Below are 20,178 nucleotides of genomic sequence, written 5' to 3'. Positions count from 1 at the left end.
CGTGAACTAAACTTCCATGGTGAACTGGACTTCCATGGTGAACTGGACTTCCATGGTGAACTAAACTTCCATGGTGAACTGGACTTCCAAGGTGAACTGAACTTCCATGGTGAACTAAACTTCCATGGTGAACTGGACTTCCATGGTGAACTAAACTTCCATGGTGAACTGAACTTCCAAGGCGAACTGGACTTCAATGGTGAACTGGACTTCCAACGTGAACTAAACTTCCATGGTGAACTGGACTTCCATGGTGAACTGGACTTCCATGGTGAACTAAACTTCCATGGTGAACTGGACTTCCATGGTGAACTGGAGTTCCATGGTGAACTGGACTTCAATGATGAACTAAACTTCCATGGTGAACTGGACTTCCATGTGAACTAAACTTCCATGGTGAACTGGACTTCCATGGTGAACTAAACGTCCATGGTGAACTGGACTTCCAAGGTGAACTGGACTTCCATGGTGAACTAAACTTCCATGGTGAACTGGACTTCCATGGTGAACTGGACTTCCAAGGTGAACTGGACTTCCATGGTGAACTAAACTTCCATGGTGAACTGGACTTCCAAAGTGAACTAAACTTCCATGGTGAACTGGACTTCCATGGTGAACTGGACTTCCATGGTGAACTAAACGTCCATGGTGAACTGGACTTCCATGTTGAACTAAACTTCCATGGTGAACTGGACTTCCATGGTGAACTGGACTTCCATGGTGAACTAGACTTCCATGGTGAACTAAACTTCCATGGTGAACTGGACTTCCATGGTGAACTGGACTTCCATGGTGAACGAAACTTCCATGGTGAACTGGACTTCCATGGTGAACTGGACTTTCATGGTGAACTAAACTTCCATGGTGAACTGGACTTCCATGGTGAACTAAATTTCCATGCTGAACTGGACTTCCATGGTGAACTAAACTTTCAAGGTGAACTGGACTTCCATGGTGAACTAAACTTCCATGGTGAACTAAACTTCCATGGTGAACTGGACTTCCATGGTGAACTAAACTTCCATGGTGAACTGGACTTCCATGGTGAACTAAACTTCCATGGTGAACTGGACTTCCATGGTGAACTAAACTTCTATGGTGAACTGGACTTCCAAGGTGAACTGGACTTCCATGGTGAACTAAACTTCCATGGTGAACTGGACTTCCATGGTGAAGTAAACCTCCATGGTGAACTAGACTTCCATGGTGAACTAAACTTCCATGGTGAACTGGACTTCCATGGTGAACTGGACTTCCATGGTGAACGAAACTTCCATGGTGAACTGGACTTCCATGGTGAACTGGACTTCCATGGTGAACTAAACTTCCATGGTGAACTGGACTTCCATGGTGAACTAAACTTCCATGGTGAACTGGACTTCCATGGTGAACTGGACTTCCATGGTGAACTAAATTTCCATGGTGAACTGGACTTCCATGGTGAACTAAACTTCCAAGGCGAACTGGACTTCAATGGTGAACTGGACTTCCAACGTGAACTAAACTTCCATGGTGAACTGGACTTCCATGGTGAACTGGACTTCCATGGTGAACTAAACTTCCATGGTGAACTGGACTTCCAAGGTGAACTGAACTTCCATGGTGAACTAAACTTCCATGGTGAACTGGACTTCCATGGTGAACTAAACTTCCATGGTGAACTGAACTTCCAAGGCGAACTGGACTTCAATGGTGAACTGGACTTCCAACGTGAACTAAACTTCCATGGTGAACTGGACTTCCATGGTGAACTGGACTTCCATGGTGAACTAAACTTCCATGGTGAACTGGACTTCCATGGTGAACTGGAGTTCCATGGTGAACTGGACTTCAATGATGAACTAAACTTCCATGGTGAACTGGACTTCCATGTGAACTAAACTTCCATGGTGAACTGGACTTCCATGGTGAACTAAACGTCCATGGTGAACTGGACTTCCAAGGTGAACTGGACTTCCATGGTGAACTAAACTTCCATGGTGAACTGGACTTCCATGGTGAACTGGACTTCCAAGGTGAACTGGACTTCCATGGTGAACTAAACTTCCATGGTGAACTGGACTTCCAAAGTGAACTAAACTTCCATGGTGAACTGGACTTCCATGGTGAACTGGACTTCCATGGTGAACTAAACGTCCATGGTGAACTGGACTTCCATGGTGAACTAAACTTCCATGGTGAACTGGACTTCCATGGTGAACTGGACTTCCATGGTGAACTAGACTTCCATGGTGAACTGGACTTCCATGGTGAACTGGACTTCCATGGTGAACGAAACTTCCATGGTGAACTGGACTTCCATGGTGAACTGGACTTTCATGGTGAACTAAACTTCCATGGTGAACTGGACTTCCATGGTGAACTAAATTTCCATGCTGAACTGGACTTCCATGGTGAACTAAACTTTCAAGGTGAACTGGACTTCCATGGTGAACTAAACTTCCATGGTGAACTAAACTTCCATGGTGAACTGGACTTCCATGGTGAACTAAACTTCCATGGTGAACTGGACTTCCATGGTGAACTAAACTTCCATGGTGAACTGGACTTCCATGGTGAACTAAACTTCTATGGTGAACTGGACTTCCAAGGTGAACTGGACTTCCATGGTGAACTAAACTTCCATGGTGAACTGGACTTCCATGGTGAAGTAAACTTCCATGGTGAACTGGACTTCCAAGGTGAACTGGACTTCCATGGTGAACTAAACTTCCATGGTGAACTGGACTTCCAAGGTGAACTGGACTTCCATGGTGAACTAAACTTCCATGGTGAACTGGACTTCCATGGTGAACTAGACGTCCATGGTGAACTGGACTTCCATGGTGAACTAAACTTCCATGGCGAACTGGACTTCCATGGTGAACTGGACTTCCATGGTGAACTAGACTTCCATGGTGAACTAAACTTCCATGGTGAACTGGACTTCCATGGTGAACTGGACTTCCATGGTGAACGAAACTTCCATGGTGAACTGGACTTCCATGGTGAATTGGACTTCCATGGTGAACTAAACTTCCATGGTGAACTGGACTTCCATGGTGAACTAAACTTCCATGGTGAACTGGACTTCCATGGTGAACTGGACTTCCATGGTGAACTAAATTTCCATGGTGAACTGGACTTCCATGGTGAACTGGACTTCCATGGTGAACTGGACTTCCATGGTGAACTGGACTTCCAAGGTGAACTGGACTTCTATGGTGAACTGGACTTCCAAGGTGAACTGGACTTCCAAGGTGAACTGGACTTCCATGGTGAACTGGACTTCCATGGTGAACTAAACTTCCATGGTGAACTGGACTTCCATGGTGAACTAAACTTCCATGGTGAACTGGACTTCCATGGTGAACTGGACTTCCAAGGTGAACTGGACTTCCATGGTGAACTAACTTCCATGGTGAACTAGACTTCCATGGTGAACTAAACTTCCATGGTGAACTGGACTTCCATGGTGAGCTAAACTTCCATGGTGAACTAAACTTCCCTGGTGAACTGGACTTCCATGGTGAACTAAACTTCCATGGTGAACTGGGCTTCCAAGGTGAACTGGACTTCCATGGTGAACTAAACTTCCATGGTGAACTGGACTTCCATGGTGAACTGGACTTTCATGGTGAACTGGACTTCCAAGGTGAACTGGACTTCCATGGTGAACTGGACTTCCATGGTGAACTAAACTTCCATGGTGAACTGGACCTCCATGGTGAACTGGACTTCCATGGTGAACTGGACTTCCATGGTGAACTAAACTTCCATGGTGAACTGGACCTCCATGGTGAACTGGACTTCCATGGTCAAGGAGAGCCACACTGCGGTCCCTAAAGAGCCGCACGCGGCACCGGAGCCAACAGGATGCCAACCCCTGAACTAGACGGACATTGTTCTTCCCATTTTGTGTTCCAAACTGTCATTTAATTTACTGTTCAGCTGTATCCGCGTCAACCACGTGTTTCAAATGGCCAACAGACCTCTGTAATAAGTCACACGCAAGCCCATGTGGCCAGTGCCGGTAGTGTGGTCGCCATGGGGCCTGGTGCAAGCTATTAAATGGGGCCCCTTGGTCAATGTCTCCCACCCTCCCCCCCTACGTAGGCCAGACCCAGTGCCCCTCCATCCCGTGTGCCCCAGTGCAGTTACATTGCCCGCACATATGCACGCACGTGTGTGTGTAGGACTTATTTTACAACGTACGTAGCCAACCGTGGTAATCGGAGGTGCGCGGGAAAAGACAACAAACTGAACACAAAAAGCAGTTCGGTAGAGTTGCCACTTGCCCGAGTTTTAATCCAGACAGTCCAGACATTGGCATTTGTGTTTGGGTGGCAGGAATAGATTTGTACTGAGATCTGGTACCTGTATTGCTGTTGAATTGTATTACAGTGTACTGCACAGTGCTGATAGATCTAGGCTGATTGAGTAAATATTTTTGGATTTGGTCTACAGTGGAAAAGGTAGCAACTCAACAATGAATTGCTACACCACTGTGGCATCAAATGACATTCGGTTGGGTGCTGACATTTTATGCAAATTCAAAGCCTTGCATCCAGGGAATGCCTCAATATAACAGAGATCATTTAGAACAAAGGAACCCAAGTGCCCAGATCACGTACAAAGCGAATAAAGATGTTTTTTCAATGCGTCCCAAAACTTTACATTTCCCCTATACACAGATTTCAGATGTGCATCACGACACATTTGCGTCTTTCTTTAATCTCATTGAGTGCCGAGTTCCCCCTGACTCCGATAAGCGATCCGACCCCCCCGTTTGTGAACCGGGCAAGTGGGGTCATTCGGGGTTTTCCCTGCGGCGGATTGATTGGGGTGCATGAGCTCTACGCAGGCCGTGCAGTCCACTTTTTTCACAGACCAGGTAGCTCACTCTCCAAAAGAGAGCTACTCTCATTCAGTTGGACCACCCATCGGAAAGAGTTTACGGCATCATCGGGTCAACGCGGAAGATGAGAGTCTTCAACCAGCTGCTCTCGCGTTGGGTCAGCTTCAGGGTTGTGTTTACGTTTTACAAAAAAAATCCATGGAAAATATTTTTTTAATGATAACATTCTTTTTTAAAATCTTGGAACAGTGTAACCGACACCATGGAAGGAAGCAAAGGGAGAGTCGGAGCTGAGACGACAGAACCACACAGCCATGACGTGTCGGAGGCAAGAAATGAGCTGTGCCGGGAGGTACCGTGGGCCGGATCTGGTTTTTAACGGCCGCGGAAACGCGGCATGAGGCCATCCATCAAGTGGCCTCGTTGGCAAGATGCTTGGGTGTAAACGCCACGGAGTTGTAACTTCAAGTAATACTGCTGCATAGGTTTTCGCGAGGTTCTGCATAGCTCTCTTGATGCATACTGTTCTGCATGGTGTCACAGTTACTGAAGAAACTCTCAAGCACGCGGAGCGGAACTTTCGGGACATCGTGGCGAACAACACGCGCGGTGCAAACCCGAAAACACACGGGGGGAGCTATCGTGCCGAGTGTGTCCAGGTGAAAACGCGAGCACCCGATTTGGCTAACGGTGCTCTACCGCCACCAAGCTGCCCAAGAGTGGGGCTTCGACATCAATATGAAAAAGCCCTCATTATTTAGTTAAAAACAGCCTGTTCCGTAATTACAGTTAGGCGGACCTCGGTAGAATATTTATTCCTCTGTGTCTTCAAATACACATTAATTACGACACGATGCTCACACGGATTTACGTAAAATGTGTTTTAAAGTTTCACCCGCAAAGTTTAACCAAAGGGACAATAATACAAAGGGACAATAATACAGCTGTACACTGTTGGGGTAATGATATCCGTATAGTATTAGGCCGAAGCCTAAGGGGCCAACGATCTCTACAGCATTTGACGCTACTGTGTCATACCGCTGCGGGGAGGCTACGGGCTAGTTGCATAACATTAGGAAGAACCGTCTTTCGTCTGTTGTTTAAAGTAATATAAGTTAAGAGAAAACATACCAGAGACAAGGATCTTCCGAAACACCATTACTCACGACGCAAAATGGCACTCGTTTCTACATTTACCAATTATTTTCTTTGAAATATAAATTGCAATTATACATTGCATGCACCTGATGATTGGTAAACACCTCCCATGTAACATAGTGCGGATTCAAATCCTTAGATTTGGTTAGGGCAGTGTAGTCTAATCATCCAGGGTGGCCTAGTCATAGCTACCAGGGTGGCCTAGTCATAGTGGTGAGGCTGGCTTAGTCATAGTGGCCAGGCTGGCCTAGTCATAGTGATCAGGCTGGCCTAGTCATAGCGGCCAGGCTGGCCTAGTCATAGTGGTCAGGCTGGCCTAGTCATAGTGACCAGGCTGGCCTAGTCCTAGTGGCCAGGCTGGCTTAGTCATAGTGGCCAGGCTGGCCTAGTCATAGTGGCCAGGCTGGACTAGTCATAGTGGCCAGGCTGGCCTAGTCATAGTGGCCATGATGACCTAGTCATAGTGGCCAGGCTGGCCTAGTCATAGTGGCCATGGTGGCCTAGTCATAGTGACCATGGTGGCCTAGTCATAGTGACCAGGGTGGCCTAGTCATAGTGGCCAGGTTGGCCTAGTCATAGTGGCCAGGCTGGCCAAGTCATAGTGGCCAGGGTGGCCTAGTCATAGTGGCCAGGGTGGCCTAGTCATAGTGGCCATGGTGACCTAGTCATAGTGACCATGGTGGCCTAGTCATAGTGACCAGGGTGGCCTAGTCATAGTGGCCAGGGTGGCCTAGTCATAGTGGCCAGGGTGACCTAGCCATAGTGACCAGGCTGGCCTAGTCATAGCTACCAGACTGGCCTAGTCATAGTGGCCAGGGTGGCCTAGTCATAGTGACCAGGCTGGCCTAGTCCAAGTGACCAGGGTGGCCTAGTCATAGTGGCCAGGCTGGCCTAGTCCTAGTGGCCATGGTGACCTAGTCATAGTGGCCATGGTGACCTAGTCATAGTGGCCATGGTGGCTTAGTCATAGTTGCCAGGCTGGCCTAGTCATAGTGGCCAGGGTGGCCTAGTCATAGTGGCCAGGCTGGCCTAGTCATAGTGGCCAGGCTAGCCTAGTCATAGTGACCAGGCTGGCCTAGTCCTAGTGGCCAGGCTAGCCTAGTCATAGTGGCCAGGCTGGCCTAGTCATAGTGACCATGGTGGCCTAGTCATAGTGACCAGGATGGCCTAGTCATAGTGGCCAGGGTGGCCTAGTCATAGTGGCCAGGTTGGCCTAGTCATAGTGGCCAGGGTGGCCTAGTCATAGTGGCCATGGTGGCCTAGTCATAGTGGCCAGGGTGGCCTAGTCCTAGTTACCAGGGTGGCCTAGTCATAGTGGCCAGGGTGACCTAGTCATAGTGACCATGGTGGCCTAGTCATAGTGACCAGGGTGGCCTAGTCATAGTGGCCAGGGTGGCCTAGTCATAGTGGCCAGGGTGACCTAGTCATAGTGACCAGGCTGGCCTAGTCATAGCTACCAGACTGGCCTAGTCATAGTGGCCAGGCTGGCCTAGTCATAGTGGCCAGGCTGGCCTAGTCATAGTGGCCATGGTGGCCTAGTCATAGTGGCCAGGGTGGCCTAGTCCTAGTGACCAGGGTGGCCTAGTCATAGTGGCCAGGGTGACCTAGTCATAGTGACCATGGTGGCCTAGTCATAGTGACCAGGGTGGCCTAGTCATAGTGGCCAGGGTGGCCTAGTCATAGTGGCCAGGGTGACCTAGCCATAGTGACCAGGCTGGCCTAGTCATAGCTACCAGACTGGCCTAGTCATAGTGGCCAGGGTGGCCTAGTCATAGTGACCAGGCTGGCCTAGTCCCAGTGACCAGGGTGGCCTAGTCATAGTGGCCAGGCTGGCCTAGTCCTAGTGGCCATGGTGACCTAGTCATAGTGGCCATGGTGACCTAGTCATAGTGGCCCTCGTGGCTTAGTCAAAGTTGCCAGGCTGGCCTAGTCATAGTGGCCAGGGTGGCCTAGTCATAGTGACCAGGCTGGCCTAGTCATAGTTGCCAGGCTGGCCTAGTCATAGTTGCCAGGCTGGCCTAGTCATAGTGGCCAGGGTGGCCTAGTCCTAGTGGCCAGGGTGGCCTAGTCCTAGTTACCAGGGTGGCCTAGTCATAGTGGCCAGGGTGACCTAGTCATAGTGACCATGGTGGCCTAGTCATAGTGACCAGGGTGGCCTAGTCATAGTGGCCAGGGTGGCCTAGTCATAGTGGCCAGGGTGACCTAGTCATAGTGACCAGGCTGGCCTAGTCATAGCTACCAGACTGGCCTAGTCATAGTGGCCAGGCTGGCCTAGTCATAGTGGCCAGGCTGGCCTAGTCATAGTGGCCATGGTGGCCTAGTCATAGTGGCCAGGATGGCCTAGTCCTAGTGACCAGGGTGGCCTAGTCATAGTGGCCAGGGTGACCTAGTCATAGTGACCATGGTGGCCTAGTCATAGTGACCAGGGTGGCCTAGTCATAGCTACCAGACTGGCCTAGTCATAGTGGCCAGGGTGGCCTAGTCATAGTGACCAGGCTGGCCTAGTCCCAGTGACCAGGGTGGCCTAGTCATAGTGGCCAGGCTGGCCTAGTCCTAGTGGCCATGGTGACCTAGTCATAGTGGCCATGGTGACCTAGTCATAGTGGCCATGGTGGCTTAGTCATAGTTGCCAGGCTGGCCTAGTCATAGTGGCCAGGGTGGCCTAGTCATAGTGGCCATGGTGGCCTAGTCATAGTGGCCAGGATGGCCTAGTCCTAGTGACCAGGGTGGCCTAGTCATAGTGGCCAGGGTGACCTAGTCATAGTGACCATGGTGGCCTAGTCATAGTGACCAGGGTGGCCTAGTCATAGCTACCAGACTGGCCTAGTCATAGTGGCCAGGGTGGCCTAGTCATAGTGACCAGGCTGGCCTAGTCCCAGTGACCAGGGTGGCCTAGTCATAGTGGCCAGGCTGGCCTAGTCCTAGTGGCCATGGTGACCTAGTCATAGTGGCCATGGTGACCTAGTCATAGTGGCCATGGTGGCTTAGTCATAGTTGCCAGGCTGGCCTAGTCATAGTGGCCAGGGTGGCCTAGTCATAGTGGCCAGGCTGGCCTAGTCATAGTGGCCAGGCTAGCCTAGTCATAGTGACCAGGCTGGCCTAGTCCTAGTGGCCAGGCTAGCCTAGTCATAGTGGCCAGGCTGGCCTAGTCATAGTGACCAGGCTGGCCTAGTCATAGTTGCCAGGCTGGCCTAGTCATAGTGGCCAGGGTGGCCTAGTCACAGTGACCAGGCTGGCCTAGTCATAGTTGCCAGGCTGGCCTAGTCATAGTTGCCAGGCTGGCCTAGTCATAGTGGCCATGGTGGCCTAGTCATAGTGGCCAGGCTGGCCTAGTCATAGTTGCCAGGCTGGCCTAGTCATAGTGGCCAGGGTGGCCTAGTCCTAGTGGCCATGGTGGCCTAATCATAGTGACCAGGGTGGCCTAGTCATAGTGGCCAGGCTGGCCTAGTCATAGTGACCAGGGTGGCCTAGTCATAGTGGCCAGGCTGGCCTAGTCATAGTTGCCAGGCTGGCCTAGTAATAGTGGCCAGGGTGGCCTAGCCCTAGTGGCCATGGTGGCCTAGTCATAGTGGCCAGGCTGGCCTAGTCATAGTGACCAGGCTGGCCTAGTCCTAGTGGCCAGGCTGGCCTAGTCATAGTGGCCAGGGCATGTCGCTGAAGTCCACGGGCCCACCCAGGCCTCCGTCGGCCTCCAGGAGGTTGATGATGACGGACATGGCCACGTCGTCGTCGGGGCTGCCCGGGTTGTTCATGAGGTCGAGGTCCAGGGAGTCCGTGTCGCCTGGGCAACGGCGGGATGCCGGGAAGTAAAAAAATAGGACAGGATAAACAATTTTTAGAATCGTGTGTTAAGGCTTACTTTTTTTGTTGTTTGTATTTTTCGTACTTGGCATAGGTCGTTTTTTTCACAACTATAAAAACAAACTTCACCCTCCCTCCCTTTTCATCAATAACTGTACAAATGGGGCAGAAAATAGAAAACTAAAAGGAGTTGATTCTTTATTCTAATCGCCGCCCCGAATTGTGACAAAATTCCTCAAATCGCTTGGAAGTGGAGGTGAATTGATGCAGTGTTTTAGCGATGTACCTGAAGAACCATAATGGTGCAGTCGCCTGTAAATGTATAGTCTATTTTTCTCATTGTATGTTGTATGTATATTGAACTTCTTTTGCACCGTACATAGCCAACCGTGCTAATTGGCGGCCTAGTCAAAGCAGCCAGGGCGGCCTAGTCTTAGTGGCCAGAATCAGCACTATGTTACGTGGGAGGTGCTTACCAATCATCAGGTGCATGCCAGGTGCATGCATTCACTTCGTCTCAATAACGAAAGGTGAATCATTAAATGTGAGAGATGGTGACGGTGGGTTGGGCAGGCCTTCATCCAGCAGTGGATTGGCCGCGCCGAGTGCAGTGCGCTCACCCAGAGGACCGCCGCCACCGTGGTAGGAGCTCATGTCCACGGGCGGGAGCAGGGCCGAAGGGGACGGAGACTCCACGGTGAGCAGCTGCGTACCGTGGCACAGCGCACGACACCACAGAGCGCGGCGTTAAGGAAGAACAAGCCGACAAGCTAATCCAAGAACGGAGCCCCGTGGAGCAGACGTCACTTGCATGTATGTACGTTGACCTTCATTCGCACCGTATGTAGCCAACCGTGCTAATCGGAAGTGCGAGGGAAGGGCAAGAAATTAAACACAAAAAGCAGTTCTCAAGAAACGAGTTTTCAACCTAGAAGGGATCTCAGAGGTAGCTCTGTGACATCCATCATCCGTTCTCCCCCGCGAAGGGTCACACTGCCGTGCGAGAGATCCGTCGTGTAAAATGGTGCCCACAGCCTACAATAGCAAGACAACAGTGTGTGGAGCGACCTTATTGCCGGGCGACGGGGTGTTGGTTGGAGGTGGCGTCCGGGAGTCTGGCTGCAGGGGACTGCAGTCACAACTGGATGGAGACGATCGCAATCTGAGCAGACGCACACACACACACATCGCACGATCGGTACGGTGCAACACTCCATCACGCCTGCGGACGCACCTGCGTCATTAACTGCTAGGTGGAAATTCATGTCCAGGAGCGGATGTTTAATTAGATAAGAGTTTCATTTCCACAAGGAACCCGGTATGAGGTTTTTCAGCAATTGCGGACTCTATCCATGTGATCCAGTTCCACAATTACAAGCATGAGCCTTCTCTTTGCTTCCTTGCACACTTTTCAGCCGTTGTTCCATTCTGTACGCACGTATGTCGAATTTATTTCACCAACCGTGCTAATCGGAGGTCCGGGCAAGGACAACAGACTAAACACAAAAAGCAGTTCGTAAAATGACTCCGTTTCTGATCAATATGTCACAGCAGAGGGTGGACCGGTGGCGCCGTGGTTCACGTACAGAATACAAAACATGAAGCAACGCAACAGGCTCTTCCCTCTTCCGGGTCACCACCGTACATCTGTAACCAATATAAACTCTCATGGCCATCTCCCTTTTCTTGTTGAAAGAAGTCTTCAGGATCCGGGACAGGTCTTGTCTTCGAGGAGGAGGAGGAGGAGCCTTGGCTTTCTTCCCGGGCGCTCAGTCCGCCATTGCAAGATGGCGCGAGGGTGGTTGTCGTTGGCCACGCACCGTCTCTCTTCTCCCTTACTTCTCCCTTTGTCTTTCTCCTTCTTGCACGGCGGACGGGACTTCTCTTCGAGGTGACGTGCTCTGAGATGTGCTTCGGAAGAAGGGGCCACTGCCTGGACTTCCGCCTGTTATATAATCTTTTAAGGAAGTATTATTCACAAATACCTATTGACTTACACAGACGCCCATCGACCTAACTAGAGGCCCGTGGATGTACACGGAGAGACCCACGGACTTACTAACCTGCTTCGGGACTCAAAGAACTCCTCGGCAATCGTGCGACCAAGTTTCCCGGCCCCGAGCCGCGTTCCGCCCGGAAGGCCCGGAACGCTGGGAGACAATCCCCGCTTGAGGCCTGGTGACACGAACATCTCGGATGACGATCACGTGCAGGAACGGCGACTTCCCGGATTCACGGCCAAGAAAAACCGTGAGGTCGGGACCAAGCTCCCCAGTGTTGAGATGTTAACTGCCTCGCTTTGTATACAGGAGGTTGCAGGTTCGATCCCGATCCCGACCCTGACTCCTGTATATTTTGGAGTTTGCGTCTCTCTCCCCCCGTGGTCGCTTGGATTTTTCTCCGGGTCCTTCGGCTTTTCCCTCCACATTTATCATCAACGTGCATTTACATATACTGGCCGCTATACATTTCCACATGATGATAAGCCACTTCGTTGAGCTATTTTTTGTGGCCAGGTTGCTTCCGAAAAATAGTCTTATAGCTCAGTGGGTCTTACCTTATAAAATAAAAAAATGTTTTATTGTTTAGTTTAATAAGAAAGCCATGGATGATGTGTGGAGATTGAGAGGGGTGGGGGGGACTTCAATGATAAAAGCTAGGGGTGGGCCCCGGACCGGTAGAGATAAATCACTCGCCACCGGTGTTGGCCCTGGCCACAGATCGAACTCAGATAACCGGGTTTGTAGCATGGTTCGCTAACCACCCCGCCACCGTTCCACCCAGCGTGCACTGCTTATCCTCACAGAAACAACGTGAACTTTACTCAAGCACCAAAACCCATCGCATATAAATGTACCGTATATACTGGAACGTATATGCATGCAGTAGGACGCATGCTACAAACGACCAAATTACCGGGAATGCGCATTGATCTCTAGTAATACCTCAGGAGCTAAGCAGGATTTTTAGCCTGGATTGGGGTTAGGATGGGCGACCACATGCGCAAAAATAATTTTAAAAAAACACGTGCAGTGAAAGTTGTGGGCGGCAGAGAGCAGTGCAGCGAACTCCGCTCTCGTCCTTCAGGAAACCCGCCTTGACCAGCTTGGGGGAGCGCGGTCAAATGTCAAAAAACCCTCCCGGCCTCCACGATGTGGGGCGACCCCTCACCCATCCGGCAGCGGATCGACAAACGGGCTCGTAAGCGCGCGTGATGCCGGAAGCTATGGGGGGGGGGCACCCACATACCGTCGAGAGGTTGTGGCCGGCCATCCCGTCCAGGCGAGGCCCCAGGCTGCACGACGGTCGTGGACGAGGCGAGGCCTTCGACGCTGCCGTTCCTGAAGAGCGGAAATGACAAACGGAGCCGACAAGCCGTTCCGTTAACACTCGGTGGCGGTTCTTAAACATTTGTTGGCTACTTGTAACCCCCCTCCCCCCCCCCCCCGGTTGAATTTTACTTCAACCGGGTAAACCCCCCCCCCTCCACCCCTTGCCTGACCCCACATGGTTCTGAGAAATAAATGTATGAATAATGAACATCAATATTTTAACCCAAACTGTCCATCTTGTGAGTTATCCTTAGTAGCTTGCGAATAAAACAAATTCAACGGACGCTCTGCATGCGGGTGACGTGATTTGTTAGCGCTCGCTGGATACTCTTGGAAACCAACGTTGTTTACGATCAATGAGTTTTAAAAAGTCTTTATGGATTTAAATTGGACTAAAATGTTATCCTAGTTATTTGCTATTGGCAGATTCATACATGGTCATTCGCCATCGACTCTCACGTATGATATAATTTCACACGCTTATAAATGACCTCACGCGTACCCCCTGGGACGTTGCCACGTTCCCCTCCAGCTGAGGACCGCCACGTCGAGGGAGCCTCTGGGGATGAATTCGTGCGTGCAGAGCGGCGTGCCGCGTTGCGCGTCAGAGGCAGGGAGGCACGCGACTGATCGCGCTGGCACGCAGCGTAACGTCACTTATTTAACAGGAACTATTTTAAATGACCCCACCCCCCCCCCCCCCCCATCGGTACAGATCTGGGCGCCGGTGTTCGGTGAGCTGGGTGGTGAGTGTTGTGGCGATTGTCTCTGGGGGGGGGTTTGTAATTTCCGTAAAAACATCACAAGTGTGTGTGTGTGTGTTTTTTTAAAAGATGGATTAGCTCGAAGTAATATTCGCTGGGCATAGCGATGAACGCATCATCGTTCACACAGCCTACATTTCTAAGAAATGTGTGGCCAGCTACCGATGGAACAACCAATGGCGATTTGGAGGGAGTGGGGCCCGTGCCCTCGAAAAAACTAATTTGGTGCCGAGCGGGGAGACTCGCCGCGGGGGTCCGCGACACTCACGAGACAAGCGTGTTGGTGGACACGATGTACTCTACGTCCTTCGTCCAGGGGTTGAGGAAGCTGAACCACTGGCTGCGGAGCACCACGTAGGAGCCGTCGCGCGAGCGGAACCGGTACGGCCCCATCGTCACGCGCTCCCGCGTCTGCAGCACTGACGGCAGCCGCGCGCACAGGTCATGTGGTACCCGCACCGCGGGGAGACACGTGCTCGCAATGCACACACACACACACACAAGAGACTAACACACACGCCGGACTAACACACACGAGACTAACACGCACACGAGACTAACACGCACACATACACGAGACTAACACACACAAGAGACTAACACACACGAGACTAACACACACACACACGAGACTAACACACACACATACACGAGACTAACACACACAAGAGACTAACACACACGAGACTAACACGCACACGAGACTAACACGCACACATACACGAGACTAACACACACAAGAGACTAACACACACGAGACTAACACACACACACACGAGACTAACACACATACACGAGACTAACACACACACATACACGAGACTAACACACGAGACTAACACACACGAGACTAACACACACACACGAGACTAACACACACAAGAGGCTAACACACACACACACACGAGACTAACACATACACGAGACTAACACACACGAGACTAACACACACACACGAGACTAACACGCACACATACACGAGACTAACACACACACGAGACTAACACACACGACACTAATACACAGACACATTTCGTCGCGTGAATTGTCGGTCAATACGCTTGCGCGTGACGTCAGCGCCACGACTCTGGGCTCTGCGGTGGAAAAACAACCAGGGCACCTCGCCTGGGCCACGCCGGGCTCCCTCGGTATGACCCCAACACAGCTTCGGCTCTACGTATGTTTGTACGAATGTTCGTTGAACTTCTTTCGCACCGTACGTAGCCAACTGTGCTAATCGGAGCTGCGCGGGAAAGGACAGCAAAGGAAACACAACAAGCCGTTCGGCAGAATTGCCACCTGTCCGAGTTTGAATCCAGACAGTCCAGACATTGGCATTCGTGTTTGGGTGGCAGGAATTGATTTGTACCGAGATCTGGTACCGTTATTGCTGTTGAACTTCATTACAGTTCTAATGAAATTCGTTTTCAGTGGGGAAAAACAGTATGAAATTGCGAAATATTCAGGGTGATCAATCGAGATGCACGGTAAGCTGGTAGCCCCCTCTGTCTGCCTGCTTTTACATACCCGCTGCTACTCTCCTGGCCCCAAAACACAGAGACGGCGATCACAAATGACCACGACTCCCTCTCTTAGTCTAAACCCCGTGACGGGGACGCGGGCGCTCGGTACCGTGACGGTGGCTCTCGGCGAGGTGCGCCAGGTCGTCGTGGTGGAAGAACTCGTAGCACGAGGTGCCCAGCAGCTCCTGAGGCAGGTACCCGAGCAGCGCAGTCACCCTGCCACAGACGGCGTCGTCAGCGCACGGGACGACGATTCGCTGGATTCACGTGACGGGCTCGACCCGTATCCGATTCCGGGCGCCCAAAAAGAACATCGATCGAAATCCCGCACGCGGCGATTACTCTGCATTCGCGCGCCCGCAACAGCGCCGCGGTGGTACGCGCGCCAAGGTGGTACGCGCGCCAAGGTGGTACGTGCGCCGCGGTGGTACGTGCGCCGAGGTGGTACGTGCGCCGAGGTGGTACGCGCGCCGAGGTGGTACGTGCGCCGAGGTGGTACGTGCGCCAAGGTGGTACGCGCGCCAAGGTGGTACGCGCGCCGCGCTCGAAGCCCGTCGGCCTGGGTCTGTATCCCCGGCCGGGCTGCCACAGCGGGACGGAGATTGCGGGGGCAGCGGTCAAACCTCTGGTCGACGAACGCAAACTTCCCGTCGACCGCGTGCCGGGACGCGAACTCGGCAGCGCGGACGCGGATCTCCCCTGGCCTGGCGCCGGCGCCGCCCGAGAGTCCTCGTCCACCCGGGATCGTCGCGGTGCCGCCGAACCGGCACGCCGCGTCGCTCGCCGCGCCGGGGCCCCCGTCGCGGCGGGCGCAGCCGGAGCCGGTCCCGGCCGGCGCCGTCGCGGGCGGGTACAGCCTGCCGATGGCCACCAGGCAGCTGAGCGGGCTGGCGAGGGGGCCTCCTCCCCCCGGCCCCGAGGCCGGCCCCAGCGCCTCGGGGCCATCCTGCGGCCCGCCGCCGGCGCCTCCGGCCGCCGGCGGCGCCGCCGCCGCCGCCCCCCCCGAGGAACCGTGGGGGGCCTCCCGGCTCTCCTGCTCCTCCTTGAGGCCGACCTTGGCCGGGAGCCAACTCTTGAGGTAGCCCGTGCAGTGCACGGTGCAGAAGCTCTTACGGTCTGTGGACACGCGCGGCCATTACGAAGTACGCTCTTTGCTTGATTATTCACGGTTGTAGCCACCTATGTCCATCGATAAGGGTGATGATGATGAAGAAGATAACGAGGGTATAACGACTGTGATGACGTCACCGCGAGAGACCGCTCCCAGGCCATGGCATCGACAACACAATTACACACACTCCTGATTATAAGACGCTCTGGGATGTAAGGCACACTGCCCAAATGTGTGTCCGGTGTCAAAATACGTTACGAAACATCTGATCACACACACGCACATACCCACTGGGCCGCAACACCCAGTGGCCAGCAACAAACAGCACCGCTGAAGGTGCAATGAAGTGAACGGGCGGGCGGGCAGGGGGGGGTGGTGGCGGAGAGGCAGGGAGGCGCCGACCTTTCTTCCTGGAGCAGGAGGAGGTCGTGGAGAAGGGCTTTTCGTCCGGGCGAACGGTCGCGCACGGCCGGTTGCTCTTCATGCGGCAGAAGAAGGAGCGGCGCGCGCCGGAGCAGAGGCGCGACGGGGCGGCGTGCACGTCGTCCGTGCGCACCACCGGCAGCCCGGCTGTGCAACGATCGCCACCGTCGTTTGATTCAAACGCATCACCGCCATCGTCGTTGTATTCATCGTCGCCGTCATCATCATCATTGCATCCATCAATGTCGTCGTTGTATTCATCGTCACCGTCATCATCATCATTGCATCCATCAATGTCGTCATTGTATTCATCGTCATCATCATCATTGCATCCATCAATGTCGTCGTTGTATTCATCGTCGCCGTCATCATCATCATTGCATCCATCAATGTCGTCGTTGTATTCATCGTCACCGTCATCATCATCATTGCATCCATCAATGTCGTCGTTGTATTCACCGTCACCGTCATCATCATCATTGCATCCATCAATGTCGTCGTTGTATTCATCGTCACCGTCATCATCATCATTGCATCCATCAATGTCGTCGTTGTATTCATCGTCACCGTCATCATCATTGCATCCATCAATGTCGTCGTTGTATTCATCGTCACCGTCATCATCATCATTGCATCCATCAATGTCGTCGTTGTATTCACCGTCATCATCATCATTGCATCCATCAATGTCGTCGTTGTATTCATCGTCACCGTCATCATCATCATTGCATCCATCAATGTCGTCGTTGTATTCGTCAACATTGCAATATCGTCATCATCGCCGCCATCATCGCCGTCATCATGATCATTGCATCCATCAACGTTGTCATCATTATAGCCCTTAAACATCGTCGTGTTCGTTACTGTAATCATCGACGCCATCATCATCGTCGTCAATGATGATGGATGCTGCAGCACGCCGGCTGTGTCCGCGCTCACTTTTGGAGTCGATGAGTCGGTCCCGGGGAGCCGTGTCGGAGGACGAGAGCTGTTCCTTCACCTTGGCGATGTCCTTTGGGTGCAGGTAGTCGAAGAGGCTCTGTCCCACCAGCTCGCTCTGTGCGCACGCGGCACGGCACAACATGCGGTGCAGCAAAGACAAAGATCCCCCGTGTAGCCTGAACAGACTGTTGGGGCAAGTGCTCTTAGCGAGCAGCGCCTATGAAGGCGAGCACAGCACACGAGGGGGTGGGTGGCCAACACCACGCCCGGCCGCCTTTGTCTCCCCAGCGGCGATATTTATACACTGCACCAGGTGCTAATTTGAGGCTGAGTCGACCTAGGTGAGGCCCAGGACCAATTCAGATAATCGTCACCGGTGTTGGTGGCCCTGAGCGGGAATCGAATTCGGGTCGCCGCTGCTGGGTTAGTAGCGTAGTGCGCTAACCGTTCCCCACAAACATATGTTGACACACACATACAGCAAGCGTGTGCAACTCCAACAGCAAGCCGCCATTCCCCACTAAGTGGCGCTGGCGTCACGTGACGTGTGGAAGGCTCTCGCTGCTGCTGGCAGGTCACGGGACAGACCCAGGTGTTATGGGTTCACTGATATGGCCAATAGATGTGTAGTGGGTTTGTATGGAGACGAAGTTCTTCATAGGAGGCAACACGTATTTATTTATAACAACCATGACAGTAACACTAGGTCCCGAACACGAAGAGGTAATGGCCCCTTCTACCCACAACCTAAGGAGGTACGGCCTCCGGGCTAACGTGCCCTAACCACTGGGCTAACCACTCCTTAGCCCTCCGGCTAGCGGGACCTAGGGGAGGCTGACCCGACCCAGCCAAGCTCCTCGGGTCTCAACCGCTGGCCAATACAGACCCAGCCCTGAGAAGGGCGTCAGATTGGGGGATCCTCAGGGTCCTAGCCTATTGACCGCTGGCCTCACTGAGCCCCGGCCCTTATAAGGACGGCGGGGCTTGGGGTCCAGGGTCCTATCTTCAGGTGGGCTTCTGGATCTTTGGCTTGAGGCGGACTGCCTCAGCCGCCCTGGGGTCCGGCTTTTATGGGGCTCCCAGGGTCACACCGCCCCTGGCCACGCCCACCATCTGGAACCTTCTTGAGGGACCTGGATTATTGCGCAATCCTCCCCAGCCCCCCACCCGGGGGCCTGGGGTGTCCCCCTCCGGGTTGCCTGACCCACGAGTCCCGCTTGGGACAGGCCGGACTCGCTAATGCCCCCTGTAGGCCCCTGACTTGAGGTACTAGCTCAACCAAAGTGGTGGCGGCGGCGTATTACGCCCAACAATTACCCACCACAGATGCATCACCCGTGCTCCCCGCTATGCCAACCTTGCTGCATTTTAGCTGCCCGGCGCACTGCGTGTATGGATTCACACACACAACACGCACACGCACAACATGCTTGAACAACACGCACACGCACAACATGCTTGGACAACACGCACACGCACCATCCAGGACATTCACTAACGCACAGAATATCCACACGTGTACAACATGCACACATGCACAACTGTTGAGAGCGGTCCGTAAAGGACACCTTAACCTTGTCGCCAGAGGAAGACCCAAGCCAACCAGTAGTGGCGGCGAGGATGGTAAATGAGACTCGATCTCGGACTTTGGGCGTCGACTTCGCAGCAACCACACGATCTAGCGGAAGGAAGCGCCTGGAAACCGTGGTGGCATCATCGGCATCGGCCGTGTCGACCTCTTGACCTTCGCCTTTCAGCGTCACCGGACAAGATGCTGACGAGCGCTGAAAGCTACCGTGAGGAGCCGACGGTGTTAGTGACGGACTCGGAGAGACAAAGAGACACCTGTGGACCGTTTTCGTCCTTGTTAGGACTACATCGGCCCGGCACTGGAACTTACCTGCGAGAAGCTGAGGATTTTGGAGACGGACTCGGAGACAAAGAGAATCCTGCCTCGGTCGCAACCGACCACAATGAGGAATCCGTCTGAAGCCTGCTGCTCATGGTGGTACCAGCATTGTGAGCGTGGGGGCACAGGAGACGGGGGGGGGCATGGGGGGGGCACATGAGGGGGGGGGGCAGGGTTCGCCAGACGACCACGTTACTCGTACCGCAACTCTACAGACACATGATTTGGACGACGCAATTTGCACCTTATCTCACGGTACGGTAAACATTCGCGATTTGAGTGATGAAAAGCGACGGTTCAACGCCTGCCCACGGGCAAAATCGGTCGTGCGTGACAACGGAACTGCAAACGGTCCCCTGAGCCTCCTTCTTCACCAAA

General features: G+C 52.9%; 1 protein-coding gene across 5 annotated transcripts in view; it reads right to left on the bottom strand.

The window, feature by feature from the left end:
• Nucleotides 1-4,261: 4,261 nt before the first annotated feature.
• Nucleotides 4,262-20,178, bottom strand: part of LOC116945632 (basic helix-loop-helix ARNT-like protein 1) — a 32,737-nt gene continuing 16,820 nt past the window's right edge. For 3 of the 5 annotated variants that reach the window (XM_076069464.1, XM_076069463.1, XM_076069466.1), the window contains exons 7-17: nt 19,792-19,887; nt 17,889-18,006; nt 16,929-17,096; nt 16,039-16,531; nt 15,525-15,631; nt 14,161-14,311; nt 13,046-13,137; nt 11,860-11,971; nt 10,865-10,958; nt 10,417-10,501; nt 4,262-9,776 (exon numbers count right to left, since the gene is read on the bottom strand). In XM_076069464.1, coding sequence (XP_075925579.1) covers nt 9,628-9,776; nt 10,417-10,501; nt 10,865-10,958; nt 11,860-11,971; nt 13,046-13,137; nt 14,161-14,311; nt 15,525-15,631; nt 16,039-16,531; nt 16,929-17,096; nt 17,889-18,006; nt 19,792-19,887 — 1,665 coding nt within the window. In that variant the 3' untranslated portion in view covers nt 4,262-9,627. Of the gene's footprint in view, nt 9,777-10,416; nt 10,502-10,864; nt 10,959-11,859; nt 11,972-13,045; nt 13,138-14,160; nt 14,312-15,524; nt 15,632-16,038; nt 16,532-16,928; nt 17,097-17,888; nt 18,007-19,791; nt 19,888-20,178 lie in introns of those variants that run through there. The other 2 variants (XM_076069465.1, XR_012945233.1) reach the window with 2 other exon arrangements.

This window comes from Petromyzon marinus, chromosome 24 (genome assembly GCF_048934315.1).
Source record: "Petromyzon marinus isolate PM22_M1 ecotype Great Lakes invasive population chromosome 24, UKy_Petmar_22M1.pri1.0, whole genome shotgun sequence".
In the NCBI taxonomy this organism is placed as follows: Eukaryota; Metazoa; Chordata; class Hyperoartia; order Petromyzontiformes; family Petromyzontidae; genus Petromyzon; species Petromyzon marinus.
Note: the sequence above shows the minus strand (reverse complement) of the source record. Positions and strands in the feature narration are given on the sequence as shown.